The 26,875-nt window shown below is 41.3% G+C and overlaps 1 protein-coding gene across 1 annotated transcript; it reads left to right on the forward strand.

The window, feature by feature from the left end:
* Nucleotides 1–3,149: 3,149 nt before the first annotated feature.
* Nucleotides 3,150–25,019, forward strand: cxadr (CXADR Ig-like cell adhesion molecule). Its single transcript, XM_017489735.3, has 7 exons — nucleotides 3,150–3,351; nucleotides 14,654–14,823; nucleotides 16,229–16,433; nucleotides 18,150–18,305; nucleotides 18,979–19,101; nucleotides 19,519–19,657; nucleotides 22,933–25,019. The coding sequence occupies exons 1-7, from the start codon at nucleotides 3,300–3,302 to the stop codon at nucleotides 23,237–23,239; spliced, it is 1,152 nt and encodes a 383-aa protein (XP_017345224.1). The 5' UTR covers nucleotides 3,150–3,299; the 3' UTR covers nucleotides 23,240–25,019.
* The last annotated feature ends 1,856 nt before the right edge of the window (nucleotides 25,020–26,875 follow it).

Genomic DNA, 26,875 nt, shown 5'->3' on the forward strand with positions numbered 1-26,875 from the left:
TTATTCCTATTGAGCAAGCCGGTGGCGACGGTGGTGAGGAAAACCTCCCTAATATTATATGATGAAGAAACCTTGAGAGGAACCAGATTCGGACGGGAAACCATCCTCATTTGGGTAACAACAGATAGAGTGAAAGTAAAAGAAAGTTCATTACGGATTTAATCTGAAATCTGTTTGATGAACTAGTTCACTAAAGGAGACCTGAGTGCAAAACTGCATGTGGTAATTGCAGTCCCAAGGCCATAGTAGCAACCATAGTCCCAGCAACCATGGCGATTATACTTGTGGATTTTTGTAGTGCCAGCTATATACAGTCTGGGTCGGTTCTGTTGTTTGTGCTGGACACTGAAGACATTTGAGTTTGGGATGAAAAGATGAATGAGGTGATGGATCAGAATTTCTGTTTTCATTTCCTGATATTTACATCTGGACGCGTCATCTTGTCCTGCATTCGTCTCAAACTGGTGTGTATTTGCACTTTATATAGTCTTGTGTACTTTTGTGTCCTGGAGGAACGACATTTCCTTCCAATGTCTATAAGCTGTATATACTGGAATGACCACAGAAACCCACTCCACTTGACAAAGTTTCTGTCATCAGCTGTTGTGGTTTTCCTTGGTTGACCCATTCGGTGTATCATTCAGTACACCAGCAGTTTCTTTCTTGTTCAGGACATTGCAGATTGTTGTATTGGCTGTACCCAATGCTTATGTAATGCCTCTTTTCTCAGATTCAAAATGGCTTGCTTTTCTCCCATACACAGCTCTCTGATCTTCATGTTGCTTTATCTTTTTAGCAACAAATGCAGTCTTCACAGGTAAAACCTAGGGCTCAAACCAAGAGTAGACATTAATCAATTTAAACAATCAATTTAACAGGACACACCTGTGCAACAAGAAACACCTGTCAGTCACATGTTTGAGTATTTTTCATAAACAAAGGGCTGGGTTCAAACAAAATGTTGTTGAACAGATGTAAATATCAGGAAATAAAAGCTGAAGTTCTGATCTGTCGTCTTATTCCTATTTTTCACTCAAACCCAGATGTCTTCAGTGTACAGCAAAAAAACAAAAGAATTGGCCTTGATGTTCCAATACTTTTGGAGGTGTGTGTGTGTGTGTGTGTGTGTGTACATCAGGTAAACTAAATATATATGAGAACTGTGCTGAAGTGTGAAGTTTGGTGATGTTTTTTCTCCACATTGCACTGTCTCTCTCTCTCTCTCTCTCTCTCTCTCTCTCTCTCTCTCTCTCTCTCTCTCTCTCTCTCACACACACACACACCCCCCTCCGTCTGAATCAGGATTACTATTAATAAGTAAGGCAGGCTGTGCTGTTATGCAAAAATATGTGGGCGTGGTCACTCAGTAATAGAGTGGAGTTTTTTAATGTTTGACATATTTGGTATTATTGAGTTGCTGTTTAGAAAACAGAACCACTGTAGAGTGTGTGCTGGTGTTCTACACACAAACCCTCAGCAGTACCACAGTCCCATACTGTCTCGGTTTAACTGCCAGTTCTGTGTTTTAAAGCCCAGTTCTCTCTCTCTCTCTCTCTCTCTCTCACACACACACACACACACACACACACACACACACACACACACACACTCAGAGAGAGACTCCAATCAACACAATCACCAACTTTTAAAAGTTGTCCGTTGGCTTTAGAATGTTGGGAAACACCTGTCGTGTTCACGCTGCCCCAACACACACCAACACACTTTTTTCCAGACTAGTTTAAAAATTACTTTTACCACAAAATTTAGCAATGACTAGTGTCTCCATGTGTCCTTCACCTGAAAAGACCAAGAGTGAAACAACAGAGTTTTTGTTTATTTATTTAAATTTTGCTCGGCTTACAGGGGCGTAACCCTGGCCTGGGCACTCAGGGACTCAGAGACTTATATCTTTAGACCCGAATAATTCTCCACTTGGAGTGGTTTGTCACTACGTAACTGAAGATCAGACAGCGTTTACAGGAAAGTACAAGGAAACACGCATGTCTTATTAGCTGACAGTCTCTCAATTCTGTGTCAGTGTGAGGAGGAAATGGACTACAGTAGTGGTTTTCAAAGGGGGGGCCTCAACAATTTGGTGTGAAAAATAAATAAATACATGATTTTCTCTTTCTCACTCTCAGACAACCACACACACACACACACACACACACACACACACACACACACACACACACATACACACACACAATCAATTCCTAATGTAATGTAATGTAAAGATGTAAGATGTAATTATAATTTTTTTTTAAAAAGGGGGATGTATTCAGAAGTCTGTATTATTAATGTTTTTTAAAGACATCTTGCAAAAGGGGGGCCTCGGTCAAATTTTAATGCCATTTGGGGGGCCTTGCCCTGGAAAAGTTTGGGAACCCCTGGACTACAGGATTGAAACTGAAACGTCATCTGATGCTGAGCAGGAAAACAAAGTGTGTAAATGTGTATACAAGTTCCATCAATATGATATGAGCAGAGCAGAAACCCACTCTGCATGGCTCTGTAGCAGATAAACTCATACAGTGAGATCCCTCCCATTGGCTAGAGACACCAAACTAGCCTAGTCTCGTGTTAAATAGACAAAAAGGTTGATATTTTATCAGTCTTTTAGTCCTGCCAATAGTGATCACACCTGAGGCAGGTTTTATGAAAAATCCAACTTTGTTGTCCAATTTTCACATTTCTAAGCAATTAGCCCTCACACGCAAGGAAAAATTCATGGAAACAGTTTATTTAGAAGAACCTGCACCAGCACTTAGCGCACAGACTTTCATTTCTATGGAGTTTGCAGGGATGCTTGCCTGATCGTCATGGCAACGGTTTGCCCAGGTCAGATTTACATCGGAGTTTGTTGGAAAATCATACCACACTGCTCAGAATTATAACGACCCGACACAGTACACTAAATAGGTAATAAACACATTATAAAATATGATTAGTAAATTGTTACTAATCTTATAATCCATCATCATATAATATATCATTAATAAACTAATTATAAAATGCGGGCCGTTTGGGACAGAGGTGTGCTATGCTGTTTCTCCTGCAGGGGGCGTAAGAGACCTGATTAGTTTGCGCCCTGCCGGATGTGACGTCATCGAATTCCAAATTCCAGCCTCAATCCACCTGCTGAGGCGACGTTCGAGCGCATTGAGCTTGATGCTGTGCGAGACCCGGACGCTGTGAGCACGCGGAGAGGATAAAGGAAAAGTTCCGTTTTAAAGTTTTATCTGATAAAATTTGGTTTTATTTACATTCCGGACCGAATTCAGGAATAAACTCCGAATATGGAGCTGCGGTTTTCCAGCTTATTTTACGCCTGTGTTATTTTTCTCTCAGGTAAGCTACGTTTTTCGTTTTTAGCTTCATGCTAATCTCACACAAAGTTTATGTCCCACTGTGTGTGTGTGTGTGTGTGTGTGTGTGTGTGTGTGTGTGTTACTCTGTAGTTTAGGTTCTAAAGTAATTTTTGTTACATTTGTAAAGTCTAAAACGCTGACTTTTGTTTTTCCTCCATTAAACACACACACACACGCAGTGGTGTCGTTTGTGTGTTATTTACATTTGGTCATGAAAAACTATATTAAATGTACACATTAGTGTGTGTGCGCGTGTGTGCGCGCGCGCTTGTTTGTTAGTTAATATTTGACTGAACACAGGGAACTGCACACCAATAACATTCTGTACTGTAATAAAGTATGTGTGGCGGGAGAGAGAGGGGAGAGAGGTTAATAGGAGGACAGCATATTGTTCCTAAAAAAATTGTTTTATTAACACAATTTAACACTTTACATTTGCTCTAACAACTTTAATGAAGTTCACACACTTGCACACAAACACACACACACCAGTTCAGGGAAGATAAGGAATAACACACTGATTAGATAAAAAGCAAACAGAAACTGAGAGACGAATGTTTGTTCACACTGAAACTCCTCCCTGTGAAACCAGGCACTGACGCGCACACACACTCTTTCTACCTCTCTCCCCCACACACAGGAATGTGCTCTTCCTTCATTCCTATATTGCACAGTTACACCTCTCTGTGAGTGAGTGTGTGTGTGTGTGGTGGTTCAGTAAGTGTATTTTACATATAGTTCGTTTTAAAAGAACCAGAAAGGGAATCAGCCGAAAGTGACCTCAGTCCTTTTGGTGTTCACAATATAGTGGACTGAAAAGAGATCCCGGTACTTTTTTGGTCCTCTTCAGCAATGAAGTGATCTCAGACCCTTTCTTGTTCACTCCACAACTTCATGAGAACTCAGACCCTTTCTTGTTCACTCCACAACTTCATGAGAACTCAGACCCCAGCTTGCACCCAAAATTTCATACAAGTTGTCATAGAAGTGACAGGAATCCTTAATTTCCGTGGACTCCCCACTTCGACACGTTTATCACGGGTGCTCATGTACTTCTGTTTTGTTATAGTCTCTTTCCTTCATTTTTGAGAAAACCTCAAACGCTGTAAACAATTCTCTCTCTACAGGTCACACACTATTTATTCTCTGATCTTATCTGTGCGTGTACACGCAGCTTTAATAATGTGTTAATAACAAAAGAACAAATCTTAATATTCATCTGAATTGTTTTCTTACACACGCACTGTATTAAGATGAAGCTGAAGAAGACAGAATGAAAGACAGGTGACTTGACTACAGTTTTTAGTGGAAGAGAAGAACACAGCTTCCTCTCCTTCTCTATCGGTTCATCTTTCCACATGTCTCAGATACAGTTCACACATTAGTGTAGGTGTATCTCACCAACTCTGTAAAGGATTTACTGTGTGTTCTCATGGCCTTAGCCCTCAAAGAGGGCATGGCTTAGTTGTGACATCAGCTGGTGTTTGTAGTGTTTTATAACTGGAAGAACTCGTACAGCTGGATTTAAATGACTCGCTGCTTATGTTTGGGGGGAAACTGGAGCCGTATTAGGAAATGGTGCTCGCAACTACAAATAACTCTGTGTGTGTATGCATGTATGTGTGTTTGCACACACACACACACACACACACATATATACACATACATACGTGTATGTGTGTGTGTGTGTGTGTATATATATATATATATATATATATATATATATATATATATACACACACACACATACACGTATGTATGTGTATATATATACACACACACACACAACATGGCTACATTGACTCCAATTAAATGGTTCTGAAGCCTAAATTTGGTCAACGTGAACATCACCATTTTGACTGAGCATGTGCAGTACCTATGACTGGTCGGACTATGGGTCTGCCTCTAACCCTGCCTGTATTGCTTATAGACATACCCTGCTTCATGTCAGGAGCGCAGGAGAGATGTTACCTGAATTGCAGCTAAAGATATTACAGCGGTACATAGTGTTATTAATGAATATAATATTTAAAAAGTTTAAAGATTGAGTTATTACTGAGGTACTGTCTGCTTGTGAGCTGTCATTATATATTTTAATCAAAATGATGTATAAGTAGTTAATGTGATGTACCAACTGAAAATATCAACGCACCTGAAATACACACCTGAATGGCAGTGGTTATGATGTTGAACTACTGATCGGAAGGTTGTGAGTTCAAATCCCAGTACCACTAAGTTGTCACTGCCGGACAGCTGCTCAGATGTATAAATGAGAAATCCTCTGGATAAGACCGTTTGCTAAAATGCCGTAAATGAATGTAGAAGTGCTCTTTTATCTTTACTGAGCTAATCCAAGTGTTCGCTAAACTCACATACATTATTTGGTCAATGCATTATTTGGAAACTGAGTTAGTGTTAGCTGTCTTGGTTAAAGCCATCACTTCCTTCACTCATGCTGTACAGTCCCCGCTGAAACTATTGGAACGGCAAGGTCAATTTTTTTGGTTTTGCTGTAGAATGAAGACGTTTGAGATGAGAAGATTTTCAGCTTTTATTTTCTAGTATTTATATGCAGATTGAAAAACCGGGAACATTTTGTACCAGACCACCGAATTTGTAGATGAGCAAAATATTGGAACATGTGACTGACAGGTGTGTCCTGTTAGACTGTTTATTTAAACAATAAAAAGCTCTGAACGTCTACTCTTGGTTTTAGACTTCAGTTTCACCTGTGAAGACTGCATTTGTTGTTAAAAACAATAAACCAACATGAAGATGAGAGAGCTGTATGCGGCAGAAAAGCAAGCCTTTTGAAGCTGAGAAAAGAGGGGAAGTTTATCAGAGGCATTACACAAGCATTGGGTATGGCCAATAAAACAATCTGGAGTGTCCTGAAAAAGAAAGAAACCGCTGGTGTACTGAGCAACAGAAATGAATGGGTCGACCAAGGAAAACAACAACAGCTGATGACAAAGATTGTGAAATCTGTGAAGAAAAACCCAAAAACAACAGTCAGTGACATCACCAACAACCTCCACAGGGCAGGGGAGAAGGTCTCACAATCCACCATTCAGAGAAGACTTTGAGAGCAGAAATATAGAGGCCATACCACAAGATGCAAACCACTCATCAGCAGTAAGAATCAGAAAGCCAGATTGGAATTCACAAAGAAATACACAGATGATCCACAAAAGATCTGAAACCAAGATGAACCTCTGCCAAAGTGATGGAAAGGCCAAAGTGTGGAGAAAGGATCTGTTCATGATCTGCTCTTCTGTGAAAAATGGTGGAGGTAGTGTCATGGCTTGGGCTTGCATGGCTACTTCTGGAACATTCTCACTGATCTTTATTAATGATGGAACTCATGATGGTAGCAGCAGAATGAATTCACAAGTTTACAGGAACATTCTGTCTGCAAATTTAGAGAAATGCATCCAAATGAATCAAGAGGACCTTCATCATTCAGCAAGACAGTGATCCAAAAGCACACTGCCAACTCAACACAGGACTTGATCAGGGGGAAAGTGGAAGGTTTTAGACTGGCCAAGTGAATCACCAGACCTTAACCCAACCGAGCAGCGTTTCACCTCCTGAAGAGGAGACTGAAGGGAGACCCCCCCACCCCCCCAAAACAAACAACTACTGAAAGAAGTTGCAGTAAAAAGCTTCACAGAATAATAAACCAACAGTTTGGTGTCAGTGAGTGGCAGGATAGATGCAGTTCTTGTGAGTAAGAGATACGCAACCAAATATATGCGTGTTATTTACTTTCATTTACTTAAATACTTCTTGTTCCTATACTCTTGAACACCTACAAATTGTGTGATCTGATACAAAAGGTCCTGTGTTTTATGTTGTTTAACAAGTCTAGATGTAAATAGCAGGAAATAAAAACTGAAATCCTAAACTGTCGTCTCTTCTCCATCTTTTGATCTCAAACACAGATGTCTTTGGTGTACAGCACAAAGAAACGAATTGGCCTTTCTGTTCCAATAGTTTCGGAGAGGTCTGTATATAGATATCGAAACGACAAGCTAGGGCTGTGACGGTGGCCATGACAACCGGTAGTTTGCCACCGAGGTGGTGTCTCAGCCTGCCATATAGCAGGAGATTTTATATTAATACACAAATTATGTAATCATAATCAAACCTTATATGTTTTTGTCTGTTAGTTTGGCACGGGTTTGTTTGAGCATGGAGAACTCTGCGATTTCACTTCGGCTTCTGCCGTTGCGATGGATCGTGTTGGGAAACCAGATGTTACATGGGTGATCTGGGAACATTCTGGATTCAAGCCTAATGAGAGAGAAATGTGCGTGTGTTTCACTCCATCTCTTTATTATCCACTTATTCTTTGCGGGGCAATCACAATGCCATATCCCACAGGGGCCTCAGTCTATTTCTCACTGCAACAACACCACACAGCAAGGCTGTATTGAGTAATTTCTCTGATGGAGGTGCTTTTAATATTTAGGTTTTATTTAATTATAATGTATTTTATAGGGACATAAATTCCATGCCCTTTTATTTATCATGTGTGCGTGTGAGAATAAATCTGGATTCGGATGTGGTATTGTCTGTCTGTTTGCAGCTCCTTTCAAGGTGAATAGAGGCTCTGTGTGTGTGTGTGTGTATCTGTCAGCCATGTTGTTATTACCTGATCTTCTGCATGGAGACTGTTGCTAGGAGACCTTGCAGGTTCTTGTAACATGACCGAGGTGGAGTGGATTTGTTGTGTCCGTGTGTTCCATGTTATTCTGATCAGAATGATGTCTGGTGTTAGTAGTGTAATGATTTATAATGGCGCACTCGCACTTGTTACCCAGAAGAGTTCCTTCCTCATGTCGTCACGGGGACTTTTTCCTGGATTGCTGGTTAGGGATATAATTTACATCCTAATTTCTGTAATGCTGCTCTGTCACTGCGTCTGCTGTTAAACATGTTTTAAATCAAATTAAATGAGTGTAATGTTGAAGTCTAAGCTGTGAGACTCTGAGACTCTATAGCATGTGTATGGTGTTGTGTGTTTAGTGCCGCTGCAGTGCTGACTCGGGTACTGATGTACTGAACTGATAACATACTGAAACACTGGAGCTGTAATGCAAGCGATTTTAATTAATGCAAATCAAATCATGTGTGACACAACTCATTAAAGCCTTACCGCTGTTGTTTTTTACACAACTTGGTAACATATGAGGGTGGGTGTGTGTGTGTGCGCGCGCCTGCCTACATGTTCATATTTTGTTTTTGTTTGTATTTTGCTCTTTTCCCTCTTCCGTCTGTCTCTCTTTACATCTCTCTCGTTTACATCTCTCTCCCTCTGTGTCTCTCTTTACATCTCTCTTTTCCATCTCTGTCTGACTCTCTCTTTCTCTTTACATCTCTCTCTCTCTCACTGGTGTGTGTTTTCCACCTGCTCGGTGTATGATGTTAGATTTTGTGACAGTTGTCTCTGAGGCTCTGAATCAGCATGTGTGTCTGTTTGTTAACCTCATGCCTGCTAGCAAGGACACACTAAAAAAAAATCCAGGACATGTTGTGATCTGTCACACCCTGCTCCTGTGTTTACTGTGACTAACCCCCGCCCTCCCTCCCACACACACACAGTCAGCTGTGCTCAGATGTTTAATTATGGAATGCAGATGCATGTAAATGAGGCCAATGTAAATATGGATGTGATCAGTGTGCTTGCCGTGTTCTTGGTGTGTGTGTGAGAGAGAGAGCATTATTACCAGTAGAGCTGCAACAACTAATCGATTATGAAAATCGTTGTCAATGAATCTCATTATTGTTAGTATTAGTTGGTCTGCATGCGGCACGTTTACTCATTACATTACTTCTCTTCCAAAAACACACTCGGAGTGTAAATACTAAAGTTGTGTCCCAAATTATGTCCTGTACTCTTACACTATGCACCGTGTACTCTACTGTCTAGTGTATGAATTTTAGAAAGGTAGTAATATCTCAAATATATCACTAGCGGTTTTTTACTAACTGGAAGTATAAAACGCATCCTAGTCGACGGCGCATGCTAGCTTTAGCAGACACTCAGAGTCACAGACAATGACTTTCTTCAGTTTACTTTCTGTCAGCATTACCTTTTATCCTTTTATTCCCAACATGACCTCAGTCCCCATCAGACGGAGGCGAAATCGTCAATTGATTGAGGAAGAAAATCCTCTAAGGCAGGAGAGCATTTTAGATTAAACACCACAGAGATGAAACAGTGCTGCACGAGCATAAACCTCCATAAACTTGTGTTTATATCCAAAATGCTCCACTGTGTGTAAGGGGCAGGGAAAACTGGTGCACACTGCTTAAAAGGTTAAGTTTAATTTAAGTTTATTGTCATTATGTTGTATTTGTGTGCTTGCAGTGTAAATTCTGTCATATATTATAACGTAAGTGATCTATTAGTAACGAGGCTGCGTTGCTCCTCACGCACAGTGTAGACGCGCTGATACAGAGTGGGAGTGCAAGTAAGATCTGCAATGTCTAAAACACCATGATCAAAAGTAAAACTATGCCTAACGGCAGTGAGTAATAGAATCCATAAGGGGCAGTGAAAGGGAGTTTTTATTATTAATTCAGGACTGTAGTTTAATTCAGTGCTTTTTGTGAATCCATAAACGTTATATATATATATATATATATATATATATATATATATATATATATATATATATATATATATATATATAAATATATATACAGTGAGGGAAAAAAGTATTTGATCCCCTGCTGATTTTGTACGTTTGCCCACTGACAAAGAAATGATCAGTCTATAATTTTAATGGTAGGTTTATTTGAACAGTGAGAGACAGAGTAACAACAAAAAAATCCAGAAAAACGCATGTCAAAAATTTTATAAATTAATTTGCATTTTAATGAGGGGAAAAAAGTATTTGACCCCCTCTCAATCAGAAAGATTTCTGGCTCCCAGGTGTCTTTTATACAGGTAACGAGCTGAGATTAGGAGCACACTCTTAAAGGGAGTGCTCCTAATATCAGTTTGTTACCTGTATAAAAGACACCTGTCCACAGAAGCAATCAATCAATCAGATTCCAAACTCTCCACCATGCCCAAGACCAAAGAGCTCTCCAAGGATGTCAGGGACAAGACTGTAGACCTACACAAGTCTGGAATGGGCTACAAGACCATTGCCAAGCAGCTTGGTGAGAAGGGGACAACAGTTGGTGCGATTATTCGCAAATGGAAGAAGCACAAAAGAACTGTCAATCTCCCTCGGCCTGGGGCTCCATGCAAGGTCTCACCTCGTGGAGTTGCATTGATCATGAGAACAGTGAGGAATCAGCCCAGAACTACACGGGAGGATCTTGTCAATGATCTCAAGGCAGCTGGGACCATAGTCACCAAGAAAACAATTGGTAACACACTACGCCGTGAAGGACTGAAATCCTGCAGCGCGCGCAAGGTCCGCTGCTCAAGAAAGCACATATACATGCCCGTCTGAAGTTTGCCAGTGAACATCTGAATGATTCAGCGGATAACTGGGTGAAAGTGTTGAGGTCAGATGAGATCAAAATGGAGCTCTTTGGCATCAACTCAACTCGCCGTGTTTGGAGGAGGAGGAATGCTGCCTATGACCCCTGGAACACCATCCCCACCGTCAAACATGGAGGTGGAAACATTATGCTTTGGGGGTTTTTTTCTGCTAAGGGGACAGGACAACTTCACCGCATCAAAGGGACGATGGACGGGGCCATGTACCGTCAAATCTTGGGTGAAAACCTCCTTCCCTCAGACAGGGCATTGAAAATGGGTCGTGGATGGCTATTCCAGCATGACAATGACCCAAAACGCACGGCCAAGTCAACAAAGGAGTGGCTCAAGAAGAAGCACATTAAGGTCCTGGAGTGACCTAGGCAGTCTCCAGACCTAAATCCCATAGAAAATCTGTGGAGAGAGCTGAAGGTTCGAGTTGCCAAACGTCAGCCTCAAAACCTTAATGATTTGGAGAAGATCTGCAAAGAGGAGTGGGACAAAATCCCTCCTGAGATGTGTGCAAACCTGGTGGCCAACTACAAGAAACGTCTGACCTCTGTGATTGCCAACAAGGGTTTTTAAACCAAGTACTAAGTCATGTTTTGCAGAGGGGTCAAATACTTATTTCCCTCATTAAAATGCAAATCAATTTATAACATTTTTGACGTGCGTTTTTCTGGATTTTTTTGTTGTTATTCTGTCTCTCACTGTTCAAATAAATCTACCATTAAAATTATAGACTGATCATTTCTTTGTCAGTGGGCAAACGTACAAAATCAGCAGGGGATCAAATACTTTTTTCCCCCACTGTATATGTGTGTGTGTGTCTGTGTGTACACACATTAGTTTACATATATACACATTAGAATGAATATATATATATATATATATATATATATATATATATATATGTATATATATATATGTATGTATGTATATATATATGTATATATGTATATATATATATATATATATATATATATATATATATATATATATATATATATGTATGTATGTATATATATATGTATATATGTATATGTATATATATATATATATATATATATATATATATATATATATATATATATGTATGTGTATATGTATATATATATATATATATATATATATATATATGTATGTGTATATGTATATATATATATATATATATATATATATATATATATATATATATATATATATATATGTGTGTATATATATATATATATATATATATATATATATATATATATATATATATACATACATATATATGTATATATATATATATATATATATATATACATACATATATATGTATATGTATATATATGTATATGTAAGTATTTATGCATCATCTTTTATGGATGCAAAAAAGCACTGAATTACAGGACTACAGTCCTGAATTAATAATATATATTCTGGTGTGTGTGTGTATTGGTTTCTTTTCAGTCTTATATAATTGGACAAACAGTTGTGTAAAGTTTTAGTCTGAAGTTTATATTTGTAACACTCAGTTTGTGGATATTATTTTAAATAGACAAAAAGATAGTACTGAAACCCCCCCCCCCCCCCCCATCAAAAAAATAATCTGCCAACTAATTGATTATGAATATAATCGTTAGTTGCAGCCCTAATTACCAGATCATGGCACATCTGAACACTTCCACAAGTTACGTACTGTCATTGAAAAATACATTGTGTTAAACAAAAGGAACATTTTTGCTTGTTTTGGCGACTTTAAAAAAAAAAAAAAAAAGCGTTTGATTTTATCTGCCACCAATAATTATTTTACAAACTTACTGGATGTGGCATAGAGGGAAACCTATCATTTATATTAATTCATTTAGCAGACGCTTTTATCCAAAGCGACTTGCAAATGAGAAAATTATCATATTAAATCGGTGTACACTGAAAATAAATGGGGAATAAAAATTAACAGCAGGAGTGTGGAGTGAGTCAGGGCTGCTGCCTAATCCCAACATTATTGAACATGTACATAAAGGAAGTGGAGAGCAGTCTGGAGCGATCAGCAACACCGGTCTCACCCTGTTCCACTCAGAAATCAAATACCTGCTCTACACCAGTGACCTGGTCCTGCTGTCTCCCACTGAGCAGGGCCTTCAGCAGAACCTGGTCCTGCTGTCTCCCACTGAACAGGGAGATATTTAAACATGAGGGTCAGCAGTGGGGGAGGTGTGTGTGTGCGTGACTCAGCATTGCTGTCCTTCCCATATACCAGTGAACTTCTTTCACTAGTCTTCATCCCCTCGTCCTCCTGTCTGTTACTAGGAGATGTGATTTACTGTTTGAGCATCATGGGGAGGTGCAGGAAATAAAGGACCTCAGAAATGGCAGCACAACACACACACTTTTTTTTTTTTTTTTTTTTTTTTTTTTTTTTTTTTTTTTTAAATACACAGTCGCGCTGTGTGTGTGTTGCAGGAGTTCATATACAAACATTTATTCATATGTGTGACAGCAGTGTAACAGATATGTGTTTGTTAATATGGATTTAAGGTCCTGGTGGGGAGATTTAATAAAAGTAGATCCATTAAAATATCCATCACCTTTACATGATGCTTCACAGATAAGTAATAAATAATTTACAAGTTACGGCAATAAAATACAAACATGAAATATGCTTATTTTGTTGGCATACAAGTCAGCTCACGTTACATGACTGACGAGGTGAGGATGATGAGGGGTGAGATTGATGAGGGCTTCATCACTGTGTGTGACCGGTTCTCACGCTGCAGGAACAGGGGAGTAAACTATTCGTGTCAGGGAGAGTCGAGGGAAAAGCCGCACAACCCGCAGGTGTTTGGAGAAGAAGCTAAGACCTAAATACTGTGTTCACACATAATGTCTCTTGAAGCAGTTAGCACCTGTTTTACAGATTAATAATGTGGAGTAGACCCGTGTTTTCAGAAACACCCTGAGCTGCTTTTGGGATGTTCTCACCTGCATTTTGGAACGACAGATTTTTATGTGAAAAACTGCAGTTTTCAACAGAAAAGACTTTACGAGTGAACACAGCCTAACTTTGTTTAGCTTCCAAGCTTCCTTAGATACTAACGTTAGTTCAGTCGAGATTTCTTCATCTAACATCAACTAACTACCTTCATTGGCTAATGTAACTTAATTCAGTACACGAATAGGAAGCTAAGTTGGCTTGGTTAGTGATTTCTTTAGTTGTATTATTAAAAAAAAAAAATTTATTATAACTTTTGCTATGCTATCTCTGCTATCGCTAGTGTGATGTTGCTGTCGCATCCACAAGAATTAGTCCCTAACAAAAGCTTATATTTCATTCACTCTTTGTTGAGGCTTACTTTATCAGTGGCGTGCAACTTACTTATGAGTCGATGGATGTAACTACCATCCCGAGGGGGTGGTACAGAGAAATATCCAATCAGCTGTTTGATTAGCTTGGTGATGAGCTTCTGCCCCAGACCAATCACACAGACCTTCATCCAAACACTCATCGGGCTTTCCTGTTGCCATCTTAAGCCTGTGGTTTTTTTCTGAACACACAGAACTCTCACCATTATTTTTACATTCACTCTGATTTGTCGCTTAAATGCCTTTTTTACGTTCGTATTGCTCAAGGCGCTCCACAAAAACACGTAGGTGCTGCGCCTCCACCTTTTTCTGGTAGTGAAAACCCTGGTTAGGAATGTGGTATTTATATGTTCTGACGTGTATAGCGTTAGGGAGTGAGCACATTTATATAGTGTAACTCACCATGCTGTGTGTGTGTGTGTGTGTGTAGGATCGGTGTGTGGGCTGCAGATAACATCCTCAGGCCCGGCGTCTGTGGAGAAGGCGAGTGGTGAGACTGTAACGCTGGAGTGTAAATTCACTCTCGCAGCGGAAGACAACGGACCTCTGGACATCGAGTGGAGCATCCAACCCTCTGACAACCAGAAAGAAGAGAAAGTGGTGAGTGTGTGTGCGCGTGCATCACGGAGTGTCTTTGAGAGTGTAATTACATAAGAATATCCATCAAATGAGGGGGCGGAGTAATAAACAGGAAGTAGTGATTTATAAACACTCCCCTACTCACCCTGGTGCTTGGGCCCCTGCCGTCACTCTTGACAAAGACAGGCTGAAGTTCCTGCGCAGGAGTTACTAGGTGGTGTTTAGTAGTCTGCGGTCTGGAGTAACCTGTATTTACCTGAATTACTTGTTGCTGAATGCACTTTTATGCTGCTCTTAAGGTGAGGTTGCAACTTGAAATTCCCACCTACGTCCAGTAAAAACCACCAAAAACGCCATCATGAAATTAACTCCTCAATTTGAGGTAGTCTTCTCAACTCCCAGTTTCTTCCTGATTTACGGAGTGACATCAAATCAACAGATTCCCTCTGTGCACTGTGTACAGTTCCCCTTCTCTACTTTTATGAGTTTCTTAGCAGCGTTGGCTTTAGATCAGTTCATATGCACATACAGCACTTGGGTTAGATCTAGAACACTGACTAATCACTGTTCTGAGAACTTAATCATCAGCTTTAGAGATCACTAACTACTCGCTCCTAACTACTCACTACGGCCCGCTGGTGTTTCATAGAGTTTCAGCTTTCAGTGTTAATGCTGCTCAACTACTGCGCTGGGTCATATGACCACGTTCAGCTTTGCATTTCAAATGCAGAGCAGGACACACACTGACGCTCACACACAGTGACTCACCCACTCTCTCTCACACACACACACACACACACACACACACACACACACACACACACACACACACGGGTCATGGGTAAGTGTGTGTATATATACACACACACTGATGCACAGAAACACTCAGTGTCACACACACACTGGTTACCTGAAAGGAGAGACACTCCTGCTTTTTTATTTTTTGGAGTTTAACCATATGATGCTTTTTGTATAGGTGAAGCCTGCTGCAGGGGCACAGTTACCTGTCCTAAATAAATAAATACTACAACGTGTGAAAGAGCTGTGACGTAGAGTTCCTGTGTGTTGGAATTTCTGACAGTTAAAAAAAAAAGAGCTTTAAAGAATGTTACATTGAGAATGTTATATTTTTTCTTTTACTGCGTTAATATAATGTTAATGTCTGTTATTATTATTATTATTATTATGATTATTATTGCTGTTTGTAAACCTTCTGTAACTAAAAAAAAAAAGGTAAAGCAACTCGTGTTTATCTCCACACACTCACAATTTTACATTTAAAAACTTTCATGTTTGTAATTAAAAATATATGCCTCACTAATAGAGGCACCATAGTGCTTTTATAAAGTGCATCAGTATTTAATTCCTGATGCAAAAGACATGAGAATTATATTTACTGATCATGTGTTTGTGTGTGTGTGTGCAGTTGATCCTGTACTCCGGGGACAGGGTGTATGAGGATTACTACCCCCCTCTACGGGGTAGAGTGCACTTTGTCTCCTCCGACCCAAAGAATGGTGACGCCTCGATCACAGTAATGGCTCTGATCTCCTCCGACACCGGCACCTACCAGTGTAAAGTCAAGAAAGCACCAGGCATCAGCAGCCAGAAGGTCCTGCTCACTGTCATGGGTAAGTATACATACACACCCCAACACACAGAGTTCAGCCTTCTCCCTCAGAAACTTCTGTACATGTTTAGTCAGTGTTAAGTCCAGTGGAACTGTGTATGTACCTGCATTCAGAACAGATGCTGTCTGGGTATTTGTGTGTCTCATATTAAGCAGTACACACACACACACACACACACACACAGCAGATGAAGGACACTGACTCTTCAGACACACATGTCTTTAACATGGTGTGTGATGTTATAAACAGGAAGTAGGGACGTAACACTGAGTGTGAGGTGATTGCAGTAACTGCCCTCAGTGACTGCCCTCTCTCTGTCTGCCTCTCTCTCTCTCTCTGTCTGCCTCTCTGTCTGCCCCTCTCTCTCTCTGTCTGCCCCTCTCTCTCTCTCTCTGTCTGCCCCTCTCTCTCTCTCTCTGTCTGCCCCTCTCTCTCTCTGTCTGTCTGCCCCTCTCTCTCTCTGTCTGTCTGCCCCTCTCTCTCTCTCTCTGTCTGTCTGCCCCTCTCTCTCTCTCTGTCTGTCTGCCCCTCTTTCTCTGTCTCTGTCCCTCTCTCTCTCTGTCTGTCTGCCCCTCTCTCTCTCTCTCTCTGTCTCTGTCCCTCTCTCTCTCCGTCTGTCTGCCCCTCTCTCTCTGTCTGTCTGCCCCCCCTCCCCATCTCTGCTCCCCCACTCCCCCCCCCCTCTCTCTCTCTGTCTGCTCCTCTCTCTCTCTCTGTCTGCCCCTCTGCCTCTCTGTCTGCCCCTCTCTCTCTCTCTCTCTCTCTCTCTCTCTCTCTCACTCTCTCTGCCCCCCTCCCCGTCTCTGCTCCCCCACTCCCCCCCCCTCTCTGTCTGCTCCTCTCTCTCTCTCTGTCTGCCCTTCTGCCTCTCTGTCTGCCTGTCTGTCCATCTGTCTGCCCCTCCCGCTCTCTCTGTCTGCCTCTCTCTCTCTCTGTCACTCACTCTGCCCCCCTCTCCTCGTCTCTGCTCCCCCACTCTCCCCCTCTCTCTCGCTCTCTCTGTCTGCCCCTCTCTCTCTGTCTGCCCCTCTCTCTCTCTCTGTCTGCCCCCCCCTCTCTCTCTGTCTGCCCCTCTCTCTCTCTCTGTCTGCTCTTCTCTCTCTCTGGCTGCCCCTCTCTCTCTCTGCCTCTCTGTCTGCCCGTCTGCCTCTCTGTCTGTCTGCCTGTCTCTGTCTGTCTGCCTCTTGCTTGCTCTGTCTGTCTGCCTCTCACTCGCTCACTCTGTCTGTCTCACTCTCTGTTTCTCTCTGTTTCAGTCTGTCTCTCCCTCCCCTCTGTACTCCAGATGTGTGTTGTTTGGTTTTGAATTCGCATCTCCTGAATTTTGTGTGTGTGTGTGTGGATTTAGCTGTTCAAACAGCCCGTGTGTTCTCTCTCTGTCCCCCTCAGTGTCCTTGTCTCTCTGTCCTCTCTCTGTTTCATTAAGTTGATTGACAGCAGCTCTGATCACCATCATGATGGTGTGTGTTTGTTGGAGTGGGGGTGTGTGGCGGTGGGGTTACTGAGGGATCAGTGGAGTGAGTGATGCAGCACACCCCACTAACCCTAACCCCTCCCCACCCTACATTCCTCACTCGTCATGATCACTCCTGTAGTGTGTTGAGAGGAGTGAGTGCATCAGGAGTTCATTATTCACTCCTGTTTAACATCTTTATAACTCCCTCCTTCTCTCTCTCTCTCTCTCTGTCCATCTGTTTCTCTTTGTTTGTGTCTCAGTGCGTCCTTCTAAGCCACGGTGTTCTATCGAGGGTTCTCCATATGTGGGGAATGATGTGGTTCTGAGGTGTAAATCCACTGATGGGACGAGTCCAATACAGTACGCGTGGGTGAAGACCAGCGACAGCAAGCTGCTGCCCGCTAACGCTGTGCTGGGTAAGGGCTGATACTTCTACTTCTGCGAGTATGTCAGGATGCCCTGCAGGGACAGGGTTAAGTACTCACACTAGCACATAACGTCCTCTGGGAGGCGCTGTCACATGAACCACACCGGAATTTACTGGATTTGAGAATGAGAAAAAGGCGAGTTCCATGTCTTACTGCAGGAAAAATAAATAGAAGGCAACATGAACATAAAGAAAAGAAACCTCACACAACTCTCGTATCCAAACACTTCCAGATTCAATTAGTGTTTAAATCCACAGTTCTAACGGTACGTATTGTTGGTGAGTTGCTGTGGTTTACACACCTACGCTGTGTGTATTAGAGGAAAGAGGAAGTGAAGTTTGTGTGGTCCTGCAGAATTAAACCAGACATTATAATCAACCACAGCCATTATAAAGCCTCACATTGTAGATCATATATTTATATCATGATTGTAGTTTTCTGTAAATAAATGTGTTATACTGTCATGTGCTCATATCACTGTGTGTGGAGGAAACCTGAAGCTCCGGGGAGGTTGCTCGGTTCATTTACGCTCGCTGGTCAGTGTGAGACGGTTGTTACAAGGAACTTTATTATTAAAGACTGAGACACACTCACACAGCAGTGTTGGTGTAGAGGCCAGTGTTGGACTGTAGCTTTGTGTGTGTGTGTGTGTGTGTCACAGATGCTGCTGCAGGGACGGTGAAGATCCGTAATGCGACTACAGCCGTGTCAGGGAGTTACCTCTGCACTGCACAGAACCGAGTGGGGGCTGAACAGTGTGTATTGGAGCTCAAAATCACAACACGTGAGTCTCTCACACACACACATCTACACAGAGGCACACCCAGAGTCACAGAGTCAGTTTTAATTAAATCTTTTATTTTTAACACCAGTTTTTCCACTTTGTTTTGGTTGTAGGTATTCACCCCACCACACTAAAATCACATGATCAACTGTCCTTGAACATGTACTTCAACACCATCCATGAGCAATCCATCAGATATGAACTTTTATCAGTTTGAGCTTTTCCTAATGTACACGTTTAGTGTTAGATCAGGACAATGTGTTTTCATTTACAAATATCTGTAATTACAGGTAGGACTGGCAGTGTGGGTTGTGTATATACACACGTGTGCACGCTTGTGTGACCACCCCTTGGGCTATGATGAAGTGTAATCTGGCCCCCTTTTTAAAAAAAAAGTTTCTTTCTCTCTCTGTATAGCCCCAAACACAGCGGGTGTGGTCGCCGGGTCTGTAATCGGTGTGTTGCTGTTCCTGCTCCTCTTGGCTCTGCTCCTGTTCTGCTGCTGTCGCTCTCGTCAGAAAAAGAAGTATGAGAAGGAGATTTCCTACGAGATCAGGTATACACACACACACACACACACACACACACCCTGTATGATTTAAATCCTGACTGTGCACAGAGTGAGGGAGGGCACTAAGCTCCTGAGTCAGATGCCATTGTGAAACTGTTACACACACACACATACACACCCTGTATGATTTAAACCCTGACTGAGCACAGAGTGAGGGAGGGCACTAAGCTTCTCTGTCAGATGCCATTGTGAAACTGTTAGATACACACACCACTATCTACTTTGAATTGCTGTGATCACATCAGCATTTTGTTTAGTCCATGCCCTGCTTCTGTGTGTGTGTGGCTGATGAGGCCCCCACCTCCTCTCTGTGAGTTGTGTTTTTTCTGTCTGACTGAGACTAAGGGGTTTAAACCAGTCACCCACAGTGCTGCATACTGGGTACTCGGGAGCTGTGTGTGTGTGTATGTATGTATGTATGTGTATATATATTTGTGTGTGTGTGTGTGTGTGTGTGTGTGTGTACAGTACATCCGGAAAGTATTCACAGCACTTCACTTTTCCCACATTTTGTTATGTTACAGCCTTATTCCAAAATGGATTAAATTCATTATTTTCCTCAAAATTCTACAAACAGTAGCCCATAATGACAATGTGAAAGACGTTTGTTTGAAATCTTTGCAAATTTATTCAAAATAAAAAACAAAAAAAGCACATGTACATAAGTATTCACAGCCTTTGCCATGACACTCGAAATTGAGCTCAGGTGCATCCTGTTTCCACTGATCATCCTTGAGATGTTTCTACAACTTGATTGGAGTCCACCTGTGGTAAATTCAGTTGATTGGACATGATTGGAAAGGCACACACCTGTCTATATAAGGTCCCACAGTTAACAATGCATGTCAGAGCACAAACCAAGCCATGAAGTCCAAGGAATTGTCTGGAGACCTCCGAGACAAGATTGTATCGAGGCACAGATCTGGGAAAGGGTACAGAAAAAATTTCTGCAGCATTGAAGGTCCCAATGAGCACAGTGGCCTCCATCATCTGTAAATGGAAGAAGTTTGGAACCACCAGGACTCTTCCTAGAGCTGGCCGCCCGGCCAAACTGAGCGATCGGGGGAGAAGGGCCTTAGTCAGGGAGGTTACCAAAAACCCGATGGTCACTCTGACAGAGCTCCAGCGTGTCTCTGTGGAGAGAGGAGAACCTTCCAGACGAACAACCATCTCTGTAGCACTCCACCAATCAGGCCTGAATGGTAGAGTGGCCAAATAGAAGCCACTCCTCAGTAAAAGGCACATGACAGAACATCTGGAATTTGCCAAAAGACACTTGAAGGACTCTCAAACCAAAGATTGAACAAAGATTGAACTCTTTGGCCTGAATGACAAGCGTCAAGTCTGGAGGAAACTAGGCACCACTCATCACCTGGCCAATACCATCCCTACAGTGAAGCATGGTGGTGGCAGCATCATGCTGTGGGGATGTATTTCAGCAGCAGGAACTGGGAGACTAGTCAGGATCGAGGGAAAGATGAATGCAGCAATGTACAGAGACATCCTTGATGAAAACCTGCTCCAGAGCACTATGGACCTCAGACTTGGGTGAAGGTTCATCTTCCAACAGGACAACGACCCTAAGCACACAGCCAAGATAACAAAGGAGTGCATACAGGACAACTCTATGAATGTCCTTGAGTGGCCCAGCCAGAGCCCAGACTTGAACAAGATTGAACATCTCTGGAGAGATCTGAAAATGGCTGTGCACCGACGCTCCCCATCCAACCTGATGGAGCTTGAGAGATCCTGCAAAGAAGATTGGGAGAAACTGCTCAAAAATAGGTGTGCCAAGCCTGTAGCATCATACTCAAAAAGACTTGAGGCTATAATTGTTGCCAAAGGTGCTTCAACAAAGTATTGAGCAAAGGCTGTGAATACTTATGTACATGTGCTTTTTTTGCAAAGATTTCAAACAAACTTCTTTCACGCTGTCATTATGGGCTATTGTTTGTAGAATTTTGAGGAAAATAATGAATTTAATCCATTTTGGAATAAAGCTATAACATAAAATGTGGGAAAAGTGAAGCGCTGTGAATACTTTCCGGATGCACTGTATGTGTGTATGTTACGGATGTCACGAGAACTGATACATCGGTACTGACATTCTGCAGTAGCATACGTACCGTTGGTAGTGAAGGTACCATGGTTGCAATTCTGGAACTGAAGGGGGCAGCAAATATGCCTAAGAGTTTTAGTCGGTCCACAAGTGGGAAAGAAGTAGAAGAAGAAGAACGCCTACAAGCACACAGGAAAAACTACAGAAATGGCAACAGGTTTAGCTCCGCCCTGACTCTTTGAGAGGCAAAGAGAGGAAAGCTCGTTGAGAGGAAAGGTAGCATCGGTTGCCAGTTTGCAAGCGATGCCATTGTTCATTTTTTAAAAAAAAAAAGCGAGGAGACACCTGGAATTTGGCTTTTAATAAATCTTCTTGGCCTGCCACCATATCCTTGAATTTAAACTAATGCTTGCATTCAGAGTTTAAGGGGGGGTGTTTGTGTGTGTGTGTGCTTGCGCGTGCGTGTGTTTAGGAATGCATCTTAGCACTTATTATTAGCACTTAGCACTGTTTTATTAGTCATTGTCAGACAGTGTTTTATAACTAAAATACCCCCCCCCCCCCCACTCTTTTTGAGAGTTTTTCAGAGTTTTCTCAGAGGAGGATGTCCTCCAGGAGTTTATTTTATGTAAATTATTATTATTATTAATTTTTATATATATATATATAATATATATTTTGTGTGTGTGTATATATGTATATATATGTGTGTGTGTGTGTGTGTGTGTGTATATATATATATATATATATATATATATATATATATATATATATATATATATATATATATATATATATACATATACATACACACACAACACAATACAATACAACACAACACAACACACTGTGGTATCGACTTTCGTGTGCTTTTTGTGGTCTCGGTACCGACTACTAGATTTTTGGTATCGTGACATCCCGTGTGTGTATGTATATACGTGTGTGTGTGTGATATACACACACACACACAGTATCTCACAAAAGTGAGTACACCCCTCACTTTTTTGTAAACATTTGATTATATCTTTTCATGTGACAACACTGAAGAAATGACACTTTACTACAATGTAAAGTAGTGAGTGTACAGCTTGTGTAACAGTGTAAATTTGCTGTCCCCTCAAAATAACTCAACACACAGCCATTAATGTCTAAACTGTGTGTATGTGTGTGAGTCACGTGTTTTGCTTCTTGTGTTCCATAGAGAGGATGTTCCTGCCCCAAAGAGCCGGATCTCCACAGCCCGCAGTTTCACCAGTGCGGGGAGTCAGCGCTCCTCTCTCGGCTCCATGTCTCCCTCCAACCTGCACGAGTACACCAAAACCCAGTACAACAAGATTCCATCGGAGGAGTACGAGGCTCCGCCCAGCCACGTCCCTGATCCCCCACCCAGCCTCACCCCCGTCATCCCAGTCATCCCACCCAGCAGGGTCGCCGGCCCCAATCTCAGCCGCATGGGGGCGGTTCCGGTCATGACCCCGGCACAGAACCGGGACGGATCCATAGTGTAGCAGCGGAGCAGCCGAGTGGATCTGAGGCGAGAAGAACGTCACATGCTGAACTCACGATTTATTCTTCCAGATCATGAGCAGAAGGAGGTGCATGAAGATGTGTGTGTGTGTGTGTGTGTGTGTGTGTGTGTGCGCGTGGATAAACCAGATTTTGCTCTGTAAATTAATGAACGGTTTTATTTTAAGTTTGTTTTCAGATGTAATCTGTAGTGAGATGTAGCTGAAATGCTCTGTATGATGAAGTCCAGCTGTCGTAGATGAACGTGAAAATGAAGAATAGTAATGTGGCTCCAGTTATTCAATCAATTACTGAATAGATTTATTTTTTTATTTTATTTTGTTGAAGTTACTTAGCAAGTTAACCATTGGCTAGCCAGTTAGCCTTGTTTCTATTTAATATGTAAGAACACTTTAATGTAGCTCTGATGGTACTTCATCAAGCTACTGGAACTCAAACCAGAGTAGGAACCAGGGCAGGAACCATCTCCCATCGTTGATGCGAGAAACATTTTGATATCTATAACGTTGGGATATTAGCATAATTGTACCTGGGGGGGGGTCAGTAATGTGAGACCTACACGTACATGTTTATATGCATAGAATGTAATTTTTATAAATTCCTCTTATTTGAATTTATTTTGACCTACTCCTGATCATGTGTGTGCTGAAACCCCAAGTGGTAGACAAGTGCATGAAGATCTCCATTTATATAACTCACTGCACTACATAGCAGTTCCAAAAACAGCAGCGGAAAAGACTAAATTAATAAGGGACTTTTCATGCTGCTGGTGGTCCTGCCCCTCTGTTAACCCCCCCCCCCCCCCCCCCCCCCCCCCCCCCCCCCCCCCTTGGTGACCCTGCACCTCTGGTAACCCCTCCCCCTTTGGTGACCCTGCGCCTCTGGTAACCCCTCCCCTTTGGTGACCCTGCGCCTCTGATAACCCCTCCCCCTTTGGTGGCCCTGCCTCTAGTTGTTGTAAGTTATTAGTGGAGCTAACACATACCAAGGGTAACTGTCTGTGCAAGGACAGAAAAGATGATTGTGTGTGTGCGCGCATGGGCGTGTTTAATTTTAGCAGATGAAGGATCTCACTTTGGGGAAAATACAGTCAGAAAAAGTAATGTAATATCTATAGAGTAATTAAAATTCGCTTGTGTGTGTGTTCTGTCTTTTTTCCACTGAGTGCGTGAAAATAGTTATTCTAATTACAGAATTTTGAGTTTTCTGCAGATCATGACACAGACCGATCTGATGTAGCTCTGTGCTTTGAAGTTGATGAAGGTAATCATGATGGATCCCGTTGTTCTGTACCGTGTCTAGTGTAAAAGTGGGCAGGTTTTTTCACCAGGTTGATTCTTTACAGTTGCGTTGTAACTGCAGTTTCCTATCGGAGCGTAATAAGCACAGGCCGTGTTATCTATTAGTGGATATCACAATGTTACTATAGTATTAGAAATGTAGGGATGTGACAAACGTACTTTTTAATTTGAAAACCTAAAATAGTCAAATAATTTCCTTTTGATTATTGAGGTGAGTGTTAGCATAGAATTAGCCTAGCCTTAACGAGCAGTTCAACCCGGTGTCTTTACCACATGCAATAAAACCCATGAACATAGAAGGGACAGGGGCTGGTGGTAATCGTAGCTGTTATGTCACTGTTTCTTTCTACCTGTTTAACTGTAATGTTTTACATTTTAGTTTATTTTTTTTGTTTTTACATATCCTGTAAATTGTATTCTTTTTGTTAATTTTTAAATAAAAAAAAGCACAAAAAACTCAGTCTTGCTCTTTTTCTTGGTTCAGATCAGAACTTTATTGGTGTGACTTTTGATTTTGCCAAAGTGTAACTGAAATGATCAGCTACTATCAAGTGTGTGTGTGTGAGAGAGAGAGATCTCCATTTTTTTTGTAACCGCCCCCCCCAAATCCTCCTCTCTGTCTCTGCAGGTTTTCAGCACTGCTGTGATTAATTTGATGCTGATTCTCTCCGGCAAACTGCAGGTCATATTTTAATTGTAAGAAGTGATTAATTACAGCGAGTCAGAGGCGGGGAGATTAATCAGTAATCTGCTGTTTCTTCTGCTCGACTTTCACATAGGACATGTGAGTCCCTCTCTCTCTCTCTCTCCCTCTACAAATTTAAAATTCAAAAACAACTTTATTGGCATGAATTGTCATTCACAATTAACTTCTGTCAAAGTATTAAATGGTGTAAAGAAAAAAACAAAACAAATGGTGGTAATAATGGTATTAAAAAAACAAATAAATGGATCGTTAGGTGGATAATTAAAAAAAACAAGCTGGTTCAGCTTACTCAGCTCTGTTTGTGCAGTGTGGTTAGTTTCTATTCAATTCAATTTGTATAGTGCTTTTAACAATGGACATTGTCCAAAGCAGATTCACAGAAATATATAAATTCAGGATATAGACGTTAAATGTATGAATTTATCCATAATGAGCAGCCAGAGGTGACGGTGGTGAGGAAAAAACCCCTGAGACTCTATGAAGAAGAAACTTTGAGAGGAACCAGACTTAAAAGGGAACCCATCCTCATCTGGGTGACACCGGATAGTGTAATTATAAATAAATACACCCCTTCTATAAATGTGCTAATACTATATGCTCAAATAGTGCAGTTGTGTAACCAGGAAAATTCATTACACCTTTTACATGTAGTCTGTTTTGTTGAACTTCTCCACTGTTCACTGATGAAGATTTGAGTGCAAAACTGTTTGTGGTAATTGTAGTGCTAAAGCTATCATAGTATAACTGTTCACATGAATTGAGGTCCAAAGCCATCTTTATGGTTTTCAAGCGGGCTTCAGTATTTATCAGGTGGGTCCGGAGAGCAAGTGTGTGTGGAGAGAGAGTGTTTGCATGTGTATCCCCCGTGTCCTTACCCTAACCCTGCCTCCACTCATTTCTTCCCCTCTCCAGGACTGAGCCACTAATAAAGTGAGCAGTTGTTGCATCCAAAATGAGATCACTGCAGCGTATCACGAGACTCGTGACCTTGTTATACGTGATATAAACAAATTTTTAAAACTACCTAGCATTAGGATTAGTTAATATATTCATTAACATTTAACAGTAACGTAGGAACGCCACAGAAAGTAAAGAAGTAAAAATACATGTCCGTGATTAAAAATGAACTTGAGTAAGAGTATAAGTGTGGCCATTTAAATGTACTCAAAATTTTTTTTTTTTTCTCGAAAAGTTACTTGAGTAAGTGTAAGGAAGTAAATGTAGTGCAATACTCCACACCTCTGAAATTGGTTGATCAAACACAATGATCACAGAATTTTCCTCATTAGAGAAGCTTTTCTCCTGGACAGTATGACTCCGATATTCAGTAGTGTGGTGTCAACTATGTGCATAAACAATAAAAACTCGGGTTCAGAAAACAAAGCTGGAACATAAACATAAAAGTAAATGCAGAGAAAGTGTTCTCAATAATCTTTGAAGAGCTGAGTGTTTAGTTGTTTGTGGAAGGAATAGAGATGTTGGAGGTGATGAAGCAGAGAGGAGAGAACACAGCTTTATTCATCAAGTCAGGACAGTGTGTGTGTGAGAGAGAGAAAAGATTGAAGATTGGAGCAGGTGTAATGAGAAAAAGGATCTAGTGGTATGATCTA

Source organism: Ictalurus punctatus, chromosome 16, assembly GCF_001660625.3.
Source record: "Ictalurus punctatus breed USDA103 chromosome 16, Coco_2.0, whole genome shotgun sequence".
Classification (NCBI taxonomy): domain Eukaryota; kingdom Metazoa; phylum Chordata; class Actinopteri; order Siluriformes; family Ictaluridae; genus Ictalurus; species Ictalurus punctatus.